The sequence below is a fragment of the Leuciscus leuciscus genome (genome assembly GCF_965113295.1).
Source record: "Leuciscus leuciscus genome assembly, chromosome: 19".
In the NCBI taxonomy this organism is placed as follows: Eukaryota; Metazoa; Chordata; class Actinopteri; order Cypriniformes; family Leuciscidae; genus Leuciscus; species Leuciscus leuciscus.
Window position 1 is genome coordinate 1,977,125 of NC_138743.1, and position 18,379 is coordinate 1,995,503.

The 18,379-nt window shown below is 44.5% G+C and overlaps 4 protein-coding genes across 4 annotated transcripts; all 4 read left to right on the forward strand.

The window, feature by feature from the left end:
- The first annotated feature begins 1,487 nt into the window (after positions 1-1,487).
- LOC309482100 (zona pellucida sperm-binding protein 4-like) lies at positions 1,488-2,683 on the forward strand. Its single transcript, XM_082147334.1, has 6 exons — positions 1,488-1,620; positions 1,693-1,850; positions 1,927-2,119; positions 2,189-2,336; positions 2,422-2,494; positions 2,573-2,683. Exons 1-6 carry the CDS (start codon positions 1,556-1,558, stop codon positions 2,647-2,649), a joined length of 714 nt encoding a protein of 237 aa, XP_082003460.1. The 5' UTR covers positions 1,488-1,555; the 3' UTR covers positions 2,650-2,683.
- A 3,344-nt stretch (positions 2,684-6,027) lies between these two features.
- On the forward strand, positions 6,028-7,475 carry LOC309482103 (zona pellucida sperm-binding protein 4-like). The gene is made up of 6 exons (XM_082147336.1): positions 6,028-6,412; positions 6,485-6,642; positions 6,719-6,911; positions 6,981-7,128; positions 7,214-7,286; positions 7,365-7,475. Exons 1-6 carry the CDS (start codon positions 6,348-6,350, stop codon positions 7,439-7,441), a joined length of 714 nt encoding a protein of 237 aa, XP_082003462.1. The 5' UTR covers positions 6,028-6,347; the 3' UTR covers positions 7,442-7,475.
- Positions 7,476-11,087: 3,612 nt separating this feature from the next.
- LOC309482104 (zona pellucida sperm-binding protein 4-like) lies at positions 11,088-12,243 on the forward strand. The gene is made up of 6 exons (XM_082147337.1): positions 11,088-11,180; positions 11,253-11,410; positions 11,487-11,679; positions 11,749-11,896; positions 11,982-12,054; positions 12,133-12,243. The coding sequence occupies exons 1-6, from the start codon at positions 11,116-11,118 to the stop codon at positions 12,207-12,209; spliced, it is 714 nt and encodes a 237-aa protein (XP_082003463.1). The 5' UTR covers positions 11,088-11,115; the 3' UTR covers positions 12,210-12,243.
- A 2,825-nt stretch (positions 12,244-15,068) lies between these two features.
- On the forward strand, positions 15,069-16,987 carry LOC309482096 (zona pellucida sperm-binding protein 4-like). Its single transcript, XM_082147330.1, has 6 exons — positions 15,069-15,924; positions 15,997-16,154; positions 16,231-16,423; positions 16,493-16,640; positions 16,726-16,798; positions 16,877-16,987. The coding sequence occupies exons 1-6, from the start codon at positions 15,860-15,862 to the stop codon at positions 16,951-16,953; spliced, it is 714 nt and encodes a 237-aa protein (XP_082003456.1). The 5' UTR covers positions 15,069-15,859; the 3' UTR covers positions 16,954-16,987.
- Positions 16,988-18,379: the final 1,392 nt, after the last annotated feature.

Genomic DNA, 18,379 nt, shown 5'->3' on the forward strand with positions numbered 1-18,379 from the left:
TTCCCTCGTCCACTTCACGAAGTGGAACGCACTTCAAAATGGCGGCAGGGATTCCCCCGAGGGGAAGTGCTTAGGGAAGTTCGCAAGTGCGTGTCTAAAAGTGGACTGGAACGCAGCCCTAGTTGTATAAACTCCCACTCGTGCAAGTCTGGAGAATCATGACTGTTAATGAAGAGGGAGGGATTATCATTAATTAGCCAAAGTCTGTAGAGTACAAAAAGACCAAAGGGCAGCACCTCAGCAGTGTGACTAGCTGTTGAACAATGGCAAGAAGTTGGTGTGCTGTTCAGTCTCTGGCACTTTGTGTTTGGTTCTGTGCGGTCAGTCATGCTGTTCCGAAGTGGAGTGATCTGCCCCAGAATCCTCAAGCTCTGATGTTCCAGCAAACTGACCAGCGGTTTCAAAAGCCAGTTCAACAGCAATCTAGTCAATGGTTTCCTCAGCAGGTCCAAAAGCCAGTTCAACAGCAATCTAGTCAATGGCTTCCTCAGCAGGTTCAAAAGCCAGTTCAAAAGCAAGCTAGTCAACGGTTTCCTCAGCAGGTTCAACAGCAAGCTAGTCAATGGTTTCCTCAGCAGGTTCAAAAGCCAGTTCAAAAGCAAGCTAGTCAACAGTTTCCTCAGCAGGTTCAACAGCAAGCTAGTCAATGGCTTCCTCAGCAGGTTCAAAAGCCGGTTCAAAAGCCAGTTCAAAAGCAAGCTAGTCAACAGTTTCCTCAGCAGGTTCAACAGCAAGCTAGTCAATGGTTTCCTCAGCAGGTTCAAAAGCCAGTTCAACAGCAAGCTAGTCAACAGTTTCCTCAGCAGGTTCAACAGCAAGCTAGTCAATGGTTTCCTCAGGCAGTTCAACAGCAAGCTAGTCAACAGTTTCCTCAGGCAGTTCAACAGCAAGCTAGTCAACAGTTTCCTCAGTCAGTTCAACAGCAAGCCAGTCAACAGTTTCCTCAGTCAGTTCAACAGCAAGCTAGTCAACAGTTTTCTCAGTCAGTTCAACAGCAAGCTAGTCAACAGTTTCCTCAGCAGTTTCAGCCTAAGCAGCCAGTGGCACAGGCAGAGCCCCTTGACAAATGTACTGTAGCTGATTATGAGCAGATTCAATGTGGACCACCTGGTATCAGTGGTGCTGAGTGTGCTGCTATCAACTGCTGCTTTAACGGACAGCAGTGTTACTATGGGAAGGCAGGTAAGAGTGTAGAGTCAGTGTAGAGGCATTCATGTTAAACTGATCCTCAGCAATAACCTGCTCTTGTAACTCGTTCCAGTGACTGTCCAGTGTATAAGAGATGGTCAGTTTGTGGTAGTGGTGGCTAGAGATGTTACGCTGCCTCGATTGAGCCTGGATTCAGTCCGTCTCCTGGGTGGAAGTGATCCAGCTTGCAGTCCAGTGGGATCCACACCTTTCTTTGCTATATACCAGTTCCCTGTCACTGCATGTGGCACAAGCATGATGGCGAGTAGCTGCTTGTGGTTTTGTTCTGCATGGCTTAGAATGGATTGGATGCTAACAATGTTACTATTTGCAGGAGGACAGTGGATATGTGGTGTATGAAAACAGAATGACCTCCTCATATGAAGTGGGTATCGGACCACTTGGTTCCATTACAAGGGACAGCCATTTTGAGTAAGTGATGTATGCTTTATCATAAATGTAAAATCATTGACAAATGCTACAAGCTCACCGTTTGTTGTCCAGGCTTCTCTTCCAGTGTAGGTACTCTGGTACCTCTGTGGAAGCTCTGGTTGTGGAGGTCAACACCGTTCCTCCACCTCCACCAGTAGCTGCTCCTGGACCCCTCAGGGTGGAGCTTAGACTGGCAAATGGTCAATGTGTCACCAAAGGCTGTGCAGAAGGTAAGTGTTGGTCCCAAGTATGCCTAAAGCCTTTCTAAAACTCCAGTTTCTAGTTAAACACTGCATTCTTCCTCAGGGGACGAGGCGTACACGTCCTACTACAGTGATGCTGATTATCCAGTTACAAAAGTCCTGCGGGAGCCTGTGTATGTTGAGGTGCACATTTTGGAGAGGACCGACCCCAACATTGTCCTGATGCTGGGACGTTGCTGGGCGACATCAACCCCCAGTCCACTCAGTCTACCCCAATGGGATCTTCTGGTTGATGGGTGAGTAAGGCCAGTCTTTATCCATCTAGTGTGCTGTAAGGCATTTCTGACTGCCTCTTTGCCTTTCAGATGCCCTTACCAGGATGATCGTTACCTGACCACATTGGTTCCAGTGGCTGGATCATCTGGTCTTCAGTTCCCGACCCACTACAAGCGCTTTGTTGTGAAGATGTTCACATTTGTAGATCCAGCATCACTGGCTCCTCTGCAGGAAACCGTATGCTCTGCAGCCTTACCTCAACCCTTAATATTAGTGCTTTTTACAGTGATTTCTATGGCTTAACCCTTTCCCCCTCTGTTAGATCTTCATCCACTGTAGTACAGCGGTGTGCCATCCCTCCTCTGGCTCCTGTGAGCAAAGTTGCACTAGGAAAAGTGAGTGCTTGCTGTAAGTTGACTTCAGGAACTGAGAATTTATTTGAATGCCCCTCATGCTTCTACCACTTTTTACAGGAAGAGACACGCACGTCAAGACCATCTCTAGTGGGCAAACTGTGGTGTCTAGTGGACAAGTTAACCTGGTCAAGTGAATTTAAGTGTTTTAATAAACTTCATGAAACTCAACATGTTTCTCTTTGCTATTCATTTCTGTCTGGAGTTGGATGTTTCATGACTGTTCTCAGTTTGACTTCTGCACTACTAAACCTTTTTCTTTTGTGCATTGAGATTCTTGACTTGAACTAAAACAAGCCAAGTTTCTGCCTAAGCCATTTAACTTTACCATTTGCCAAGTTCTAGTCGTTAACTTGGGCCCCTGTTCATGTTTCACATATCAAATTAAGGTTTTAGCTTCTGTCTGTTTGAGGCTTTACATACGACTTTATGGCTGGACTAGCATAACTGCATATATTGATGCCCAAACCCCTCTCTTGAGGTCACTCGTTGGCTTTTTGTAGTGCTTTTTTACAGTCACGCTTTTTTACAGTCACGCAAGTATAGAATAATATCTTGGGATAAAGGATGAGTGCAGGTTGATACTGATTTTCTTTTTTTCAGGCTAGTCCCAGTAATGTAGACTACTTTCATTTAAGCATTAATCCCTAAACTGTTGTATCCCAACTAGGTAGCTGTCCAAGGCCTTGTTTACACCTGGTACTAAGAAGCATTTTTGTAAATCGGATCACAGGTGGACTGTGGTAAATGAAAGTGTAAAAAGGGGCTATTTTTTTGGAGCTTGTCTATTTTTGGCCACTTCCGGAGGTAGTCCAACACATTCGACCAGATTGCTTTCATAGAGTAGATGCTCATGTGGTTGAATGTGTTCGAACAGCCACAAAACGGTGTACTCTACCGCTGACCTAGTACGTAAACATTGAAGAAGTGCGCTAGCAGGTGTGATTTAAAGGCATTAAGCTTTGTATCAGTAGAAAACCTGTAGTATTTTCAAATTACTGTGCTTCCCTCCCTCATATCCCCCTGAGATGAGGGATTTCATGTATTTTTATTTATTTTTTGTCTGGAAAAAATCCTCCCATGACGCAAAAAACGTCATTTTGCGTCATCGGAGGACTTTTTGGCCAGAGGCTAGAAACTACAGCCAGTGCTAGGAGCTAGTTCTGCATGTTTTCAACCCACCCATAGGGGGTGGGATCTCACTCACAGAATGTACAAATAGTGTCAGCCATCTTTTTTTGGAAGCTAAGCTATCAGGCTCTTGTTCTGAAAAGCCGAATCCCGGACATTTTGGGCGATCTCGAAATCCCGGGCAGACTCGTCACGGAGACTCACGATAAAACGGCGTCTTTTGAGTCAACTAGTAGCCTAGCTTAGTTGTTTAACTGCGCTCTCTTACCGGTAGGCGTGGCTTGGGAGTGGCCTCGTAGGGCAGCGAAGCAAGTGCATTCTGGGAGTTGTTGTCTTTCATCCACATGAGCCAAAAATACATTTTCTGGCTTTTCTCAGTCTAGAAGGCTCCAAATTCAAAAATAATTTCACATTTCTACTACATAAATGACCCATTTTAAATACACATTCATCGTTCCAGAGGTGAAGTATCCCTTTAAATTTTCTTAAAATATACAGGCCTGTTGCCATAAGAAAACTATGATGTGTTTCAAAGAAAAAGAAAAAACAATCCAGAATAGCAAAAACATCTAATATAAAAAAAAGGCTGAATTCAGAATGGCAGAAATAGTACTAGCATACTATTCTGAATTCAGCTCAATGTGGTTTTATGTATGTTCAAAAGGGAAAAATTGACTTTTAAGAAACAATAGAATCACCTATGCTGCATTCCAGTCCAAAATTGCCATGCCCTTCATTCGCTAACTCCCCTCCGTCTCGTTCACTCGGATGTGCGTCATTGCTTACGTTGCACGAGTGCCCACTACTGGCGGAAACTGCAATGGGCTGAATTGGAACGTCCTAAGCCCTTGATCACTTGGAATCAGCTATGGAGTTGATTTATTATTTACATTTTTTTTCCCCCTTTAATAATTTGTTTAATTCAGCATCCAAATGTATATAGGTGTACTTGGACTTGGGTTGTTTTAAATTAAAAAATATATAATTAATATATCATAGAGTTGTTTGTTGTGGTGGTGATTAGACGAGATTTGTGGTGACGTCACAATCGTACTGCATTGTGGGACATATAGGTGCCTGAAGTGTACATATGAAGTAGACTCGCTCCCTCGGTCAAAATCGAGGGAACGAGGGTCTGTCCATATAAACTTCCCTCGTCCACTTCACGAAGTGGAACGCACTTCAAAATGGCGGCAGGGATTCCCCCGAGGGGAAGTGCTTAGGGAAGTTCGCAAGTGCGTGTCTAAAAGTGGACTGGAACGCAGCCCTAGTTGTATAAACTCCCACTCGTGCAAGTCTGGAGAATCATGACTGTTAATGAAGAGGGAGGGATTATCATTAATTAGCCAAAGTCTGTAGAGTACAAAAAGACCAAAGGGCAGCACCTCAGCAGTGTGACTAGCTGTTGAACAATGGCAAGAAGTTGGTGTGCTGTTCAGTCTCTGGCACTTTGTGTTTGGTTCTGTGCGGTCAGTCATGCTGTTCCGAAGTGGAGTGATCTGCCCCAGAATCCTCAAGCTCTGATGTTCCAGCAAACTGACCAGCGGTTTCAAAAGCCAGTTCAACAGCAATCTAGTCAATGGTTTCCTCAGCAGGTCCAAAAGCCAGTTCAACAGCAATCTAGTCAATGGCTTCCTCGGCAGGTTCAAAAGCCAGTTCAAAAGCAAGCTAGTCAACGGTTTCCTCAGCAGGTTCAACAGCAAGCTAGTCAATGGTTTCCTCAGCAGGTTCAAAAGCCAGTTCAAAAGTAAGCTAGTCAACAGTTTCCTCAGCAGGTTCAACAGCAAGCTAGTCAATGGCTTCCTCAGCAGGTTCAAAAGCCGGTTCAAAAGCCAGTTCAAAAGCAAGCTAGTCAACAGTTTCCTCAGCAGGTTCAACAGCAAGCTAGTCAATGGTTTCCTCAGCAGGTTCAAAAGCCAGTTCAACAGCAAGCTAGTCAACAGTTTCCTCAGCAGGTTCAACAGCAAGCTAGTCAATGGTTTCCTCAGGCAGTTCAACAGCAAGCTAGTCAACAGTTTCCTCAGGCAGTTCAACAGCAAGCTAGTCAACAGTTTCCTCAGTCAGTTCAACAGCAAGCCAGTCAACAGTTTCCTCAGTCAGTTCAACAGCAAGCTAGTCAACAGTTTTCTCAGTCAGTTCAACAGCAAGCTAGTCAACAGTTTCCTCAGCAGTTTCAGCCTAAGCAGCCAGTGGCACAGGCAGAGCCCCTTGACAAATGTACTGTAGCTGATTATGAGCAGATTCAATGTGGACCACCTGGTATCAGTGGTGCTGAGTGTGCTGCTATCAACTGCTGCTTTAACGGACAGCAGTGTTACTATGACTCTACACTCTTACCTGCCTTCCCAGTGTAGAGGCATTCATGTTAAACTGATCCTCAGCAATAACCTGCTCTTGTAACTCGTTCCAGTGACTGTCCAGTGTATAAGAGATGGTCAGTTTGTGGTAGTGGTGGCTAGAGATGTTACGCTGCCTCGATTGAGCCTGGATTCAGTCCGTCTCCTGGGTGGAAGTGATCCAGCTTGCAGTCCAGTGGGATCCACACCTTTCTTTGCTATATACCAGTTCCCTGTCACTGCATGTGGCACAAGCATGATGGCGAGTAGCTGCTTGTGGTTTTGTTCTGCATGGCTTAGAATGGATTGGATGCTAACAATGTTACTATTTGCAGGAGGACAGTGGATATGTGGTGTATGAAAACAGAATGACCTCCTCATATGAAGTGGGTATCGGACCACTTGGTTCCATTACAAGGGACAGCCATTTTGAGTAAGTGATGTATGCTTTATCATAAATGTAAAATCATTGACAAATGCTACAAGCTCACCGTTTGTTGTCCAGGCTTCTCTTCCAGTGTAGGTACTCTGGTACCTCTGTGGAAGCTCTGGTTGTGGAGGTCAACACCGTTCCTCCACCTCCACCAGTAGCTGCTCCTGGACCCCTCAGGGTGGAGCTTAGACTGGCAAATGGTCAATGTGTCACCAAAGGCTGTGCAGAAGGTAAGTGTTGGTCCCAAGTATGCCTAAAGCCTTTCTAAAACTCCAGTTTCTAGTTAAACACTGCATTCTTCCTCAGGGGACGAGGCGTACACGTCCTACTACAGTGATGCTGATTATCCAGTTACAAAAGTCCTGCGGGAGCCTGTGTATGTTGAGGTGCACATTTTGGAGAGGACCGACCCCAACATTGTCCTGATGCTGGGACGTTGCTGGGCGACATCAACCCCCAGTCCACTCAGTCTACCCCAATGGGATCTTCTGGTTGATGGGTGAGTAAGGCCAGTCTTTATCCATCTAGTGTGCTGTAAGGCATTTCTGACTGCCTCTTTGCCTTTCAGATGCCCTTACCAGGATGATCGTTACCTGACCACATTGGTTCCAGTGGCTGGATCATCTGGTCTTCAGTTCCCGACCCACTACAAGCGCTTTGTTGTGAAGATGTTCACATTTGTAGATCCAGCATCACTGGCTCCTCTGCAGGAAACCGTATGCTCTGCAGCCTTACCTCAACCCTTAATATTAGTGCTTTTTACAGTGATTTCTATGGCTTAACCCTTTCCCCCTCTGTTAGATCTTCATCCACTGTAGTACAGCGGTGTGCCATCCCTCCTCTGGCTCCTGTGAGCAAAGTTGCACTAGGAAAAGTGAGTGCTTGCTGTAAGTTGACTTCAGGAACTGAGAATTTATTTGAATGCCCCTCATGCTTCTACCACTTTTTACAGGAAGAGACACGCACGTCAAGACCATCTCTAGTGGGCAAACTGTGGTGTCTAGTGGACAAGTTAACCTGGTCAAGTGAATTTAAGTGTTTTAATAAACTTCATGAAACTCAACATGTTTCTCTTTGCTATTCATTTCTGTCTGGAGTTGGATGTTTCATGACTGTTCTCAGTTTGACTTCTGCACTACTAAACCTTTTTCTTTTGTGCATTGAGATTCTTGACTTGAACTAAAACAAGCCAAGTTTCTGCCTAAGCCATTTAACTTTACCATTTGCCAAGTTCTAGTCGTTAACTTGGGCCCCTGTTCATGTTTCACATATCAAATTAAGGTTTTAGCTTCTGTCTGTTTGAGGCTTTACATACGACTTTATGGCTGGACTAGCATAACTGCATATATTGATGCCCAAACCCCTCTCTTGAGGTCACTCGTTGGCTTTTTGTAGTGCTTTTTTACAGTCACGCTTTTTTACAGTCACGCAAGTATAGAATAATATCTTGGGATAAAGGATGAGTGCAGGTTGATACTGATTTTCTTTTTTTCAGGCTAGTCCCAGTAATGTAGACTACTTTCATTTAAGCATTAATCCCTAAACTGTTGTATCCCAACTAGGTAGCTGTCCAAGGCCTTGTTTACACCTGGTACTAAGAAGCATTTTTGTAAATCGGATCACAGGTGGACTGTGGTAAATGAAGGTGTAAAAAGGGGCTATTTTTTTGGAGCTTGTCTATTTTTGGCCACTTCCGGAGGTAGTCCAACACATTCGACCAGATTGCTTTCATAGAGTAGATGCTCATGTGGTTGAATGTGTTCGAACAGCCACAAAACGGTGTACTCTACCGCTGACCTAGTACGTAAACATTGAAGAAGTGCGCTAGCAGGTGTGATTTAAAGGCATTAAGCTTTGTATCAGTAGAAAACCTGTAGTATTTTCAAATTACTGTGCTTCCCTCCCTCATATCCCCCTGAGATGAGGGATTTCATGTATTTTTATTTATTTTTTGTCTGGAAAAAATCCTCCCATGACGCAAAAAACGTCATTTTGCGTCATCGGAGGACTTTTTGGCCAGAGGCTAGAAACTACAGCCAGTGCTAGGAGCTAGTTCTGCATGTTTTCAACCCACCCATAGGGGGTGGGATCTCACTCACAGAATGTACAAATAGTGTCAGCCATCTTTTTTTGGAAGCTAAGCTATCAGGCTCTTGTTCTGAAAAGCCGAATCCCGGACATTTTGGGCGATCTCGAAATCCCGGGCAGACTCGTCACGGAGACTCACGATAAAACGGCGTCTTTTGAGTCAACTAGTAGCCTAGCTTAGTTGTTTAACTGCGCTCTCTTACCGGTAGGCGTGGCTTGGGAGTGGCCTCGTAGGGCAGCGAAGCAAGTGCATTCTGGGAGTTGTTGTCTTTCATCCACATGAGCCAAAAATAAATTTTCTGGCTTTTCTCAGTCTAGAAGGCTCCAAATTCAAAAATAATTTCACATTTCTACTACATAAATGACCCATTTTAAATACACATTCATCGTTCCAGAGGTGAAGTATCCCTTTAAATTTTCTTAAAATATACAGGCCTGTTGCCATAAGAAAACTATGATGTGTTTCAAAGAAAAAGAAAAAACAATCCAGAATAGCAAAAACATCTAATATAAAAAAAAGGCTGAATTCAGAATGGCAGAAATAGTACTAGCATACTATTCTGAATTCAGCTCAATGTGGTTTTATGTATGTTCAAAAGGGAAAAATTGACTTTTAAGAAACAATAGAATCACCTATGCTGCATTCCAGTCCAAAATTGCCATGCCCTTCATTCGCTAACTCCCCTCCGTCTCGTTCACTCGGATGTGCGTCATTGCTTACGTTGCACGAGTGCCCACTACTGGCGGAAACTGCAATGGGCTGAATTGGAACGTCCTAAGCCCTTGATCACTTGGAATCAGCTATGGAGTTGATTTATTATTTACATTTTTTTTCCCCCTTTGATAATTTGTTTAATTCAGCATCCAAATGTATATAGGTGTACTTGGACTTGGGTTGTTTTAAATTAAAAAATATATAATTAATATATCATAGAGTTGTTTGTTGTGGTGGTGATTAGACGAGATTTGTGGTGACGTCACAATCGTACTGCATTGTGGGACATATAGGTGCCTGAAGTGTACATATGAAGTAGACTCGCTCCCTCGGTCAAAATCGAGGGAACGAGGGTCTGTCCATATAAACTTCCCTCGTCCACTTCACGAAGTGGAACGCACTTCAAAATGGCGGCAGGGATTCCCCCGAGGGGAAGTGCTTAGGGAAGTTCGCAAGTGCGTGTCTAAAAGTGGACTGGAACGCAGCCCTAGTTGTATAAACTCCCACTCGTGCAAGTCTGGAGAATCATGACTGTTAATGAAGAGGGAGGGATTATCATTAATTAGCCAAAGTCTGTAGAGTACAAAAAGACCAAAGGGCAGCACCTCAGCAGTGTGACTAGCTGTTGAACAATGGCAAGAAGTTGGTGTGCTGTTCAGTCTCTGGCACTTTGTGTTTGGTTCTGTGCGGTCAGTCATGCTGTTCCGAAGTGGAGTGATCTGCCCCAGAATCCTCAAGCTCTGATGTTCCAGCAAACTGACCAGCGGTTTCAAAAGCCAGTTCAACAGCAATCTAGTCAATGGTTTCCTCAGCAGGTCCAAAAGCCAGTTCAACAGCAATCTAGTCAATGGCTTCCTCAGCAGGTTCAAAAGCAAGCTAGTCAACGGTTTCCTCAGCAGGTTCAACAGCAAGCTAGTCAATGGTTTCCTCAGCAGGTTCAAAAGCCAGTTCAAAAGCAAGCTAGTCAACAGTTTCCTCAGCAGGTTCAACAGCAAGCTAGTCAATGGCTTCCTCAGCAGGTTCAAAAGCCGGTTCAAAAGCCAGTTCAAAAGCAAGCTAGTCAGCAGGTTCAACAGCAAGCTAGTCAATGGTTTCCTCAGCAGGTTCAAAAGCCAGTTCAACAGCAAGCTAGTCAACAGTTTCCTCAGCAGGTTCAACAGCAAGCTAGTCAATGGTTTCCTCAGGCAGTTCAACAGCAAGCTAGTCAACAGTTTCCTCAGGCAGTTCAACAGCAAGCTAGTCAACAGTTTCCTCAGTCAGTTCAACAGCAAGCCAGTCAACAGTTTCCTCAGTCAGTTCAACAGCAAGCTAGTCAACAGTTTTCTCAGTCAGTTCAACAGCAAGCTAGTCAACAGTTTCCTCAGCAGTTTCAGCCTAAGCAGCCAGTGGCACAGGCAGAGCCCCTTGACAAATGTACTGTAGCTGATTATGAGCAGATTCAATGTGGACCACCTGGTATCAGTGGTGCTGAGTGTGCTGCTATCAACTGCTGCTTTAACGGACAGCAGTGTTACTATGGGAAGGCAGGTAAGAGTGTAGAGTCAGTGTAGAGGCATTCATGTTAAACTGATCCTCAGCAATAACCTGCTCTTGTAACTCGTTCCAGTGACTGTCCAGTGTATAAGAGATGGTCAGTTTGTGGTAGTGGTGGCTAGAGATGTTACGCTGCCTCGATTGAGCCTGGATTCAGTCCGTCTCCTGGGTGGAAGTGATCCAGCTTGCAGTCCAGTGGGATCCACACCTTTCTTTGCTATATACCAGTTCCCTGTCACTGCATGTGGCACAAGCATGATGGCGAGTAGCTGCTTGTGGTTTTGTTCTGCATGGCTTAGAATGGATTGGATGCTAACAATGTTACTATTTGCAGGAGGACAGTGGATATGTGGTGTATGAAAACAGAATGACCTCCTCATATGAAGTGGGTATCGGACCACTTGGTTCCATTACAAGGGACAGCCATTTTGAGTAAGTGATGTGTGCTTTATCATAAATGTAAAATCATTGACAAATGCTACAAGCTCACCGTTTGTTGTCCAGGCTTCTCTTCCAGTGTAGGTACTCTGGTACCTCTGTGGAAGCTCTGGTTGTGGAGGTCAACACCGTTCCTCCACCTCCACCAGTAGCTGCTCCTGGACCCCTCAGGGTGGAGCTTAGACTGGCAAATGGTCAATGTGTCACCAAAGGCTGTGCAGAAGGTAAGTGTTGGTCCCAAGTATGCCTAAAGCCTTTCTAAAACTCCAGTTTCTAGTTAAACACTGCATTCTTCCTCAGGGGACGAGGCGTACACGTCCTACTACAGTGATGCTGATTATCCAGTTACAAAAGTCCTGCGGGAGCCTGTGTATGTTGAGGTGCACATTTTGGAGAGGACCGACCCCAACATTGTCCTGATGCTGGGACGTTGCTGGGCGACATCAACCCCCAGTCCACTCAGTCTACCCCAATGGGATCTTCTGGTTGATGGGTGAGTAAGGCCAGTCTTTATCCATCTAGTGTGCTGTAAGGCATTTCTGACTGCCTCTTTGCCTTTCAGATGCCCTTACCAGGATGATCGTTACCTGACCACATTGGTTCCAGTGGCTGGATCATCTGGTCTTCAGTTCCCGACCCACTACAAGCGCTTTGTTGTGAAGATGTTCACATTTGTAGATCCAGCATCACTGGCTCCTCTGCAGGAAACCGTATGCTCTGCAGCCTTACCTCAACCCTTAATATTAGTGCTTTTTACAGTGATTTCTATGGCTTAACCCTTTCCCCCTCTGTTAGATCTTCATCCACTGTAGTACAGCGGTGTGCCATCCCTCCTCTGGCTCCTGTGAGCAAAGTTGCACTAGGAAAAGTGAGTGCTTGCTGTAAGTTGACTTCAGGAACTGAGAATTTATTTGAATGCCCCTCATGCTTCTACCACTTTTTACAGGAAGAGACACGCACGTCAAGACCATCTCTAGTGGGCAAACTGTGGTGTCTAGTGGACAAGTTAACCTGGTCAAGTGAATTTAAGTGTTTTAATAAACTTCATGAAACTCAACATGTTTCTCTTTGCTATTCATTTCTGTCTGGAGTTGGATGTTTCATGACTGTTCTCAGTTTGACTTCTGCACTACTAAACCTTTTTCTTTTGTGCATTGAGATTCTTGACTTGAACTAAAACAAGCCAAGTTTCTGCCTAAGCCATTTAACTTTACCATTTGCCAAGTTCTAGTCGTTAACTTGGGCCCCTGTTCATGTTTCACATATCAAATTAAGGTTTTAGCTTCTGTCTGTTTGAGGCTTTACATACGACTTTATGGCTGGACTAGCATAACTGCATATATTGATGCCCAAACCCCTCTCTTGAGGTCACTCGTTGGCTTTTTGTAGTGCTTTTTTACAGTCACGCTTTTTTACAGTCACGCAAGTATAGAATAATATCTTGGGATAAAGGATGAGTGCAGGTTGATACTGATTTTCTTTTTTTCAGGCTAGTCCCAGTAATGTAGACTACTTTCATTTAAGCATTAATCCCTAAACTGTTGTATCCCAACTAGGTAGCTGTCCAAGGCCTTGTTTACACCTGGTACTAAGAAGCATTTTTGTAAATCGGATCACAGGTGGACTGTGGTAAATGAAGGTGTAAAAAGGGGCTATTTTTTTGGAGCTTGTCTATTTTTGGCCACTTCCGGAGGTAGTCCAACACATTCGACCAGATTGCTTTCATAGAGTAGATGCTCATGTGGTTGAATGTGTTCGAACAGCCACAAAACGGTGTACTCTACCGCTGACCTAGTACGTAAACATTGAAGAAGTGCGCTAGCAGGTGTGATTTAAAGGCATTAAGCTTTGTATCAGTAGAAAACCTGTAGTATTTTCAAATTACTGTGCTTCCCTCCCTCATATCCCCCTGAGATGAGGGATTTCATGTATTTTTATTTATTTTTTGTCTGGAAAAAATCCTCCCATGACGCAAAAAACGTCATTTTGCGTCATCGGAGGACTTTTTGGCCAGAGGCTAGAAACTACAGCCAGTGCTAGGAGCTAGTTCTGCATGTTTTCAACCCACCCATAGGGGGTGGGATCTCACTCACAGAATGTACAAATAGTGTCAGCCATCTTTTTTTGGAAGCTAAGCTATCAGGCTCTTGTTCTGAAAAGCCGAATCCCGGACATTTTGGGCGATCTCGAAATCCCGGGCAGACTCGTCACGGAGACTCACGATAAAACGGCGTCTTTTGAGTCAACTAGTAGCCTAGCTTAGTTGTTTAACTGCGCTCTCTTACCGGTAGGCGTGGCTTGGGAGTGGCCTCGTAGGGCAGCGAAGCAAGTGCATTCTGGGAGTTGTTGTCTTTCATCCACATGAGCCAAAAATACATTTTCTGGCTTTTCTCAGTCTAGAAGGCTCCAAATTCAAAAATAATTTCACATTTCTACTACATAAATGACCCATTTTAAATACACATTCATCGTTCCAGAGGTGAAGTATCCCTTTAAATTTTCTTAAAATATACAGGCCTGTTGCCATAAGAAAACTATGATGTGTTTCAAAGAAAAAGAAAAAACAATCCAGAATAGCAAAAACATCTAATATAAAAAAAAGGCTGAATTCAGAATGGCAGAAATAGTACTAGCATACTATTCTGAATTCAGCTCAATGTGGTTTTATGTATGTTCAAAAGGGAAAAATTGACTTTTAAGAAACAATAGAATCACCTATGCTGCATTCCAGTCCAAAATTGCCATGCCCTTCATTCGCTAACTCCCCTCCGTCTCGTTCACTCGGATGTGCGTCATTGCTTACGTTGCACGAGTGCCCACTACTGGCGGAAACTGCAATGGGCTGAATTGGAACGTCCTAAGCCCTTGATCACTTGGAATCAGCTATGGAGTTGATTTATTATTTACATTTTTTTTCCCCCTTTGATAATTTGTTTAATTCAGCATCCAAATGTATATAGGTGTACTTGGACTTGGGTTGTTTTAAATTAAAAAATATATAATTAATATATCATAGAGTTGTTTGTTGTGGTGGTGATTAGACGAGATTTGTGGTGACGTCACAATCGTACTGCATTGTGGGACATATAGGTGCCTGAAGTGTACATATGAAGTAGACTCGCTCCCTCGGTCAAAATCGAGGGAACGAGGGTCTGTCCATATAAACTTCCCTCGTCCACTTCACGAAGTGGAACGCACTTCAAAATGGCGGCAGGGATTCCCCCGAGGGGAAGTGCTTAGGGAAGTTCGCAAGTGCGTGTCTAAAAGTGGACTGGAACGCAGCCCTAGTTGTATAAACTCCCACTCGTGCAAGTCTGGAGAATCATGACTGTTAATGAAGAGGGAGGGATTATCATTAATTAGCCAAAGTCTGTAGAGTACAAAAAGACCAAAGGGCAGCACCTCAGCAGTGTGACTAGCTGTTGAACAATGGCAAGAAGTTGGTGTGCTGTTCAGTCTCTGGCACTTTGTGTTTGGTTCTGTGCGGTCAGTCATGCTGTTCCGAAGTGGAGTGATCTGCCCCAGAATCCTCAAGCTCTGATGTTCCAGCAAACTGACCAGCGGTTTCAAAAGCCAGTTCAACAGCAATCTAGTCAATGGTTTCCTCAGCAGGTCCAAAAGCCAGTTCAACAGCAATCTAGTCAATGGCTTCCTCAGCAGGTTCAAAAGCCAGTTCAAAAGCAAGCTAGTCAACGGTTTCCTCAGCAGGTTCAACAGCAAGCTAGTCAATGGTTTCCTCAGCAGGTTCAAAAGCCAGTTCAAAAGCAAGCTAGTCAACAGTTTCCTCAGCAGGTTCAACAGCAAGCTAGTCAATGGCTTCCTCAGCAGGTTCAAAAGCCGGTTCAAAAGCCGGTTCAAAAGCAAGCTAGTCAGCAGGTTCAACAGCAAGCTAGTCAATGGTTTCCTCAGCAGGTTCAAAAGCCAGTTCAACAGCAAGCTAGTCAACAGTTTCCTCAGCAGGTTCAACAGCAAGCTAGTCAATGGTTTCCTCAGGCAGTTCAACAGCAAGCTAGTCAACAGTTTCCTCAGTCAGTTCAACAGCAAGCCAGTCAACAGTTTCCTCAGTCAGTTCAACAGCAAGCTAGTCAACAGTTTTCTCAGTCAGTTCAACAGCAAGCTAGTCAACAGTTTCCTCAGCAGTTTCAGCCTAAGCAGCCAGTGGCACAGGCAGAGCCCCTTGACAAATGTACTGTAGCTGATTATGAGCAGATTCAATGTGGACCACCTGGTATCAGTGGTGCTGAGTGTGCTGCTATCAACTGCTGCTTTAACGGACAGCAGTGTTACTATGGGAAGGCAGGTAAGAGTGTAGAGTCAGTGTAGAGGCATTCATGTTAAACTGATCCTCAGCAATAACCTGCTCTTGTAACTCGTTCCAGTGACTGTCCAGTGTATAAGAGATGGTCAGTTTGTGGTAGTGGTGGCTAGAGATGTTACGCTGCCTCGATTGAGCCTGGATTCAGTCCGTCTCCTGGGTGGAAGTGATCCAGCTTGCAGTCCAGTGGGATCCACACCTTTCTTTGCTATATACCAGTTCCCTGTCACTGCATGTGGCACAAGCATGATGGCGAGTAGCTGCTTGTGGTTTTGTTCTGCATGGCTTAGAATGGATTGGATGCTAACAATGTTACTATTTGCAGGAGGACAGTGGATATGTGGTGTATGAAAACAGAATGACCTCCTCATATGAAGTGGGTATCGGACCACTTGGTTCCATTACAAGGGACAGCCATTTTGAGTAAGTGATGTATGCTTTATCATAAATGTAAAATCATTGACAAATGCTACAAGCTCACCGTTTGTTGTCCAGGCTTCTCTTCCAGTGTAGGTACTCTGGTACCTCTGTGGAAGCTCTGGTTGTGGAGGTCAACACCGTTCCTCCACCTCCACCAGTAGCTGCTCCTGGACCCCTCAGGGTGGAGCTTAGACTGGCAAATGGTCAATGTGTCACCAAAGGCTGTGCAGAAGGTAAGTGTTGGTCCCAAGTATGCCTAAAGCCTTTCTAAAACTCCAGTTTCTAGTTAAACACTGCATTCTTCCTCAGGGGACGAGGCGTACACGTCCTACTACAGTGATGCTGATTATCCAGTTACAAAAGTCCTGCGGGAGCCTGTGTATGTTGAGGTGCACATTTTGGAGAGGACCGACCCCAACATTGTCCTGATGCTGGGACGTTGCTGGGCGACATCAACCCCCAGTCCACTCAGTCTACCCCAATGGGATCTTCTGGTTGATGGGTGAGTAAGGCCAGTCTTTATCCATCTAGTGTGCTGTAAGGCATTTCTGACTACCTCTTTGCCTTTCAGATGCCCTTACCAGGATGATCGTTACCTGACCACATTGGTTCCAGTGGCTGGATCATCTGGTCTTCAGTTCCCGACCCACTACAAGCGCTTTGTTGTGAAGATGTTCACATTTGTAGATCCAGCATCACTGGCTCCTCTGCAGGAAACCGTATGCTCTGCAGCCTTACCTCAACCCTTAATATTAGTGCTTTTTACAGTGATTTCTATGGCTTAACCCTTTCCCCCTCTGTTAGATCTTCATCCACTGTAGTACAGCGGTGTGCCATCCCTCCTCTGGCTCATGTGAGCAAAGTTGCACTAGGAAAAGTGAGTGCTTGCTGTAAGTTGACTTCAGGAACTGAGAATTTATTTGAATGCCCCTCATGCTTCTACCACTTTTTACAGGAAGAGACACGCACGTCAAGACCATCTCTAGTGGGCAAACTGTGGTGTCTAGTGGACAAGTTAACCTGGTCAAGTGAATTTAAGTGTTTTAATAAACTTCATGAAACTCAACATGTTTCTCTTTGCTATTCATTTCTGTCTGGAGTTGGATGTTTCATGACTGTTCTCAGTTTGACTTCTGCACTACTAAACCTTTTTCTTTTGTGCATTGAGATTCTTGACTTGAACTAAAACAAGCCAAGTTTCTGCCTAAGCCATTTAACTTTACCATTTGCCAAGTTCTAGTCGTTAACTTGGGCCCCTGTTCATGTTTCACATATCAAATTAAGGTTTTAGCTTCTGTCTGTTTGAGGCTTTACATACGACTTTATGGCTGGACTAGCATAACTGCATATATTGATGCCCAAACCCCTCTCTTGAGGTCACTCGTTGGCTTTTTGTAGTGCTTTTTTACAGTCACGCTTTTTTACAGTCACGCAAGTATAGAATAATATCTTGGGATAAAGGATGAGTGCAGGTTGATACTGATTTTCTTTTTTTCAGGCTAGTCCCAGTAATGTAGACTACTTTCATTTAAGCATTAATCCCTAAACTGTTGTATCCCAACTAGGTAGCTGTCCAAGGCCTTGTTTACACCTGGTACTAAGAAGCATTTTTGTAAATCGGATCACAGGTGGACTGTGGTAAATGAAGGTGTAAAAAGGGGCTATTTTTTTGGAGCTTGTCTATTTTTGGCCACTTCCGGAGGTAGTCCAACACATTCGACCAGATTGCTTTCATAGAGTAGATGCTCATGTGGTTGAATGTGTTCGAACAGCCACAAAACGGTGTACTCTACCGCTGACCTAGTACGTAAACATTGAAGAAGTGCGCTAGCAGGTGTGATTTAAAGGCATTAAGCTTTGTATCAGTAGAAAACCTGTAGTATTTTCAAATTACTGTGCTTCCCTCCCTCATATCCCCCTGAGATGAGAGATTTCATGTATTTTTATTTATTTTTTGTCTGGAAAAAATCCTCCCATGACGCAAAAAACGTCATTTTGCGTCATCGGAGGACTTTTTGGCCAGAGGCTAGAAACTACAGCCAGTGCTAGGAGCTAGTTCTGCATGTTTTCAACCCACCCATAGGGGGTGGGATCTCACTCACAGAATGTACAAATAGTGTCAGCCATCTTTTTTTGGAAGCTAAGCTATCAGGCTCTTGTTCTGAAAAGCCGAATCCCGGACATTTTGGGCGATCTCGAAATCCCGGGCAGACTCGTCACGGAGACTCACGATAAAACGGCGTCTTTTAAGTTTTGAGTCAACTAGTAGCCTAGCTTAGTTGTTTAACTGCGCTCTCTTACGGTAGGCGTGGCTTGGGAGTGGCCTCGTAGGGCAGCGAAGCAAGTGCATTCTGGGAGTTGTTGTCTTTCATCCACATGAGCCAAAAATACATTTTCTGGCTTTTCTCAGTCTAGAAGGCTCCAAATTCAAAAATTATTTCACATTTCTACTACATAA

Coding starts and splice junctions, on each gene's coding strand:
- LOC309482100 (XM_082147334.1), top strand. CDS start 1,556: ATGACCTCCTCATATGAAGTGGGTATCGGACCACTTGGTTCCATTACA. Junction 2,120..2,188: donor TGGGATCTTCTGGTTGATGG/GTGAGTAAGGCC, acceptor TTTGCCTTTCAG/ATGCCCTTACCAGGATGATC. Junction 2,495..2,572: donor GCAAAGTTGCACTAGGAAAA/GTGAGTGCTTGC, acceptor CACTTTTTACAG/GAAGAGACACGCACGTCAAG.
- LOC309482103 (XM_082147336.1), top strand. CDS start 6,348: ATGACCTCCTCATATGAAGTGGGTATCGGACCACTTGGTTCCATTACA. Junction 6,643..6,718: donor CACCAAAGGCTGTGCAGAAG/GTAAGTGTTGGT, acceptor ATTCTTCCTCAG/GGGACGAGGCGTACACGTCC. Junction 6,912..6,980: donor TGGGATCTTCTGGTTGATGG/GTGAGTAAGGCC, acceptor TTTGCCTTTCAG/ATGCCCTTACCAGGATGATC.
- LOC309482104 (XM_082147337.1), top strand. CDS start 11,116: ATGACCTCCTCATATGAAGTGGGTATCGGACCACTTGGTTCCATTACA. Junction 11,411..11,486: donor CACCAAAGGCTGTGCAGAAG/GTAAGTGTTGGT, acceptor ATTCTTCCTCAG/GGGACGAGGCGTACACGTCC. Junction 11,680..11,748: donor TGGGATCTTCTGGTTGATGG/GTGAGTAAGGCC, acceptor TTTGCCTTTCAG/ATGCCCTTACCAGGATGATC.
- LOC309482096 (XM_082147330.1), top strand. CDS start 15,860: ATGACCTCCTCATATGAAGTGGGTATCGGACCACTTGGTTCCATTACA. Junction 15,925..15,996: donor ACAAGGGACAGCCATTTTGA/GTAAGTGATGTA, acceptor TTTGTTGTCCAG/GCTTCTCTTCCAGTGTAGGT. Junction 16,155..16,230: donor CACCAAAGGCTGTGCAGAAG/GTAAGTGTTGGT, acceptor ATTCTTCCTCAG/GGGACGAGGCGTACACGTCC.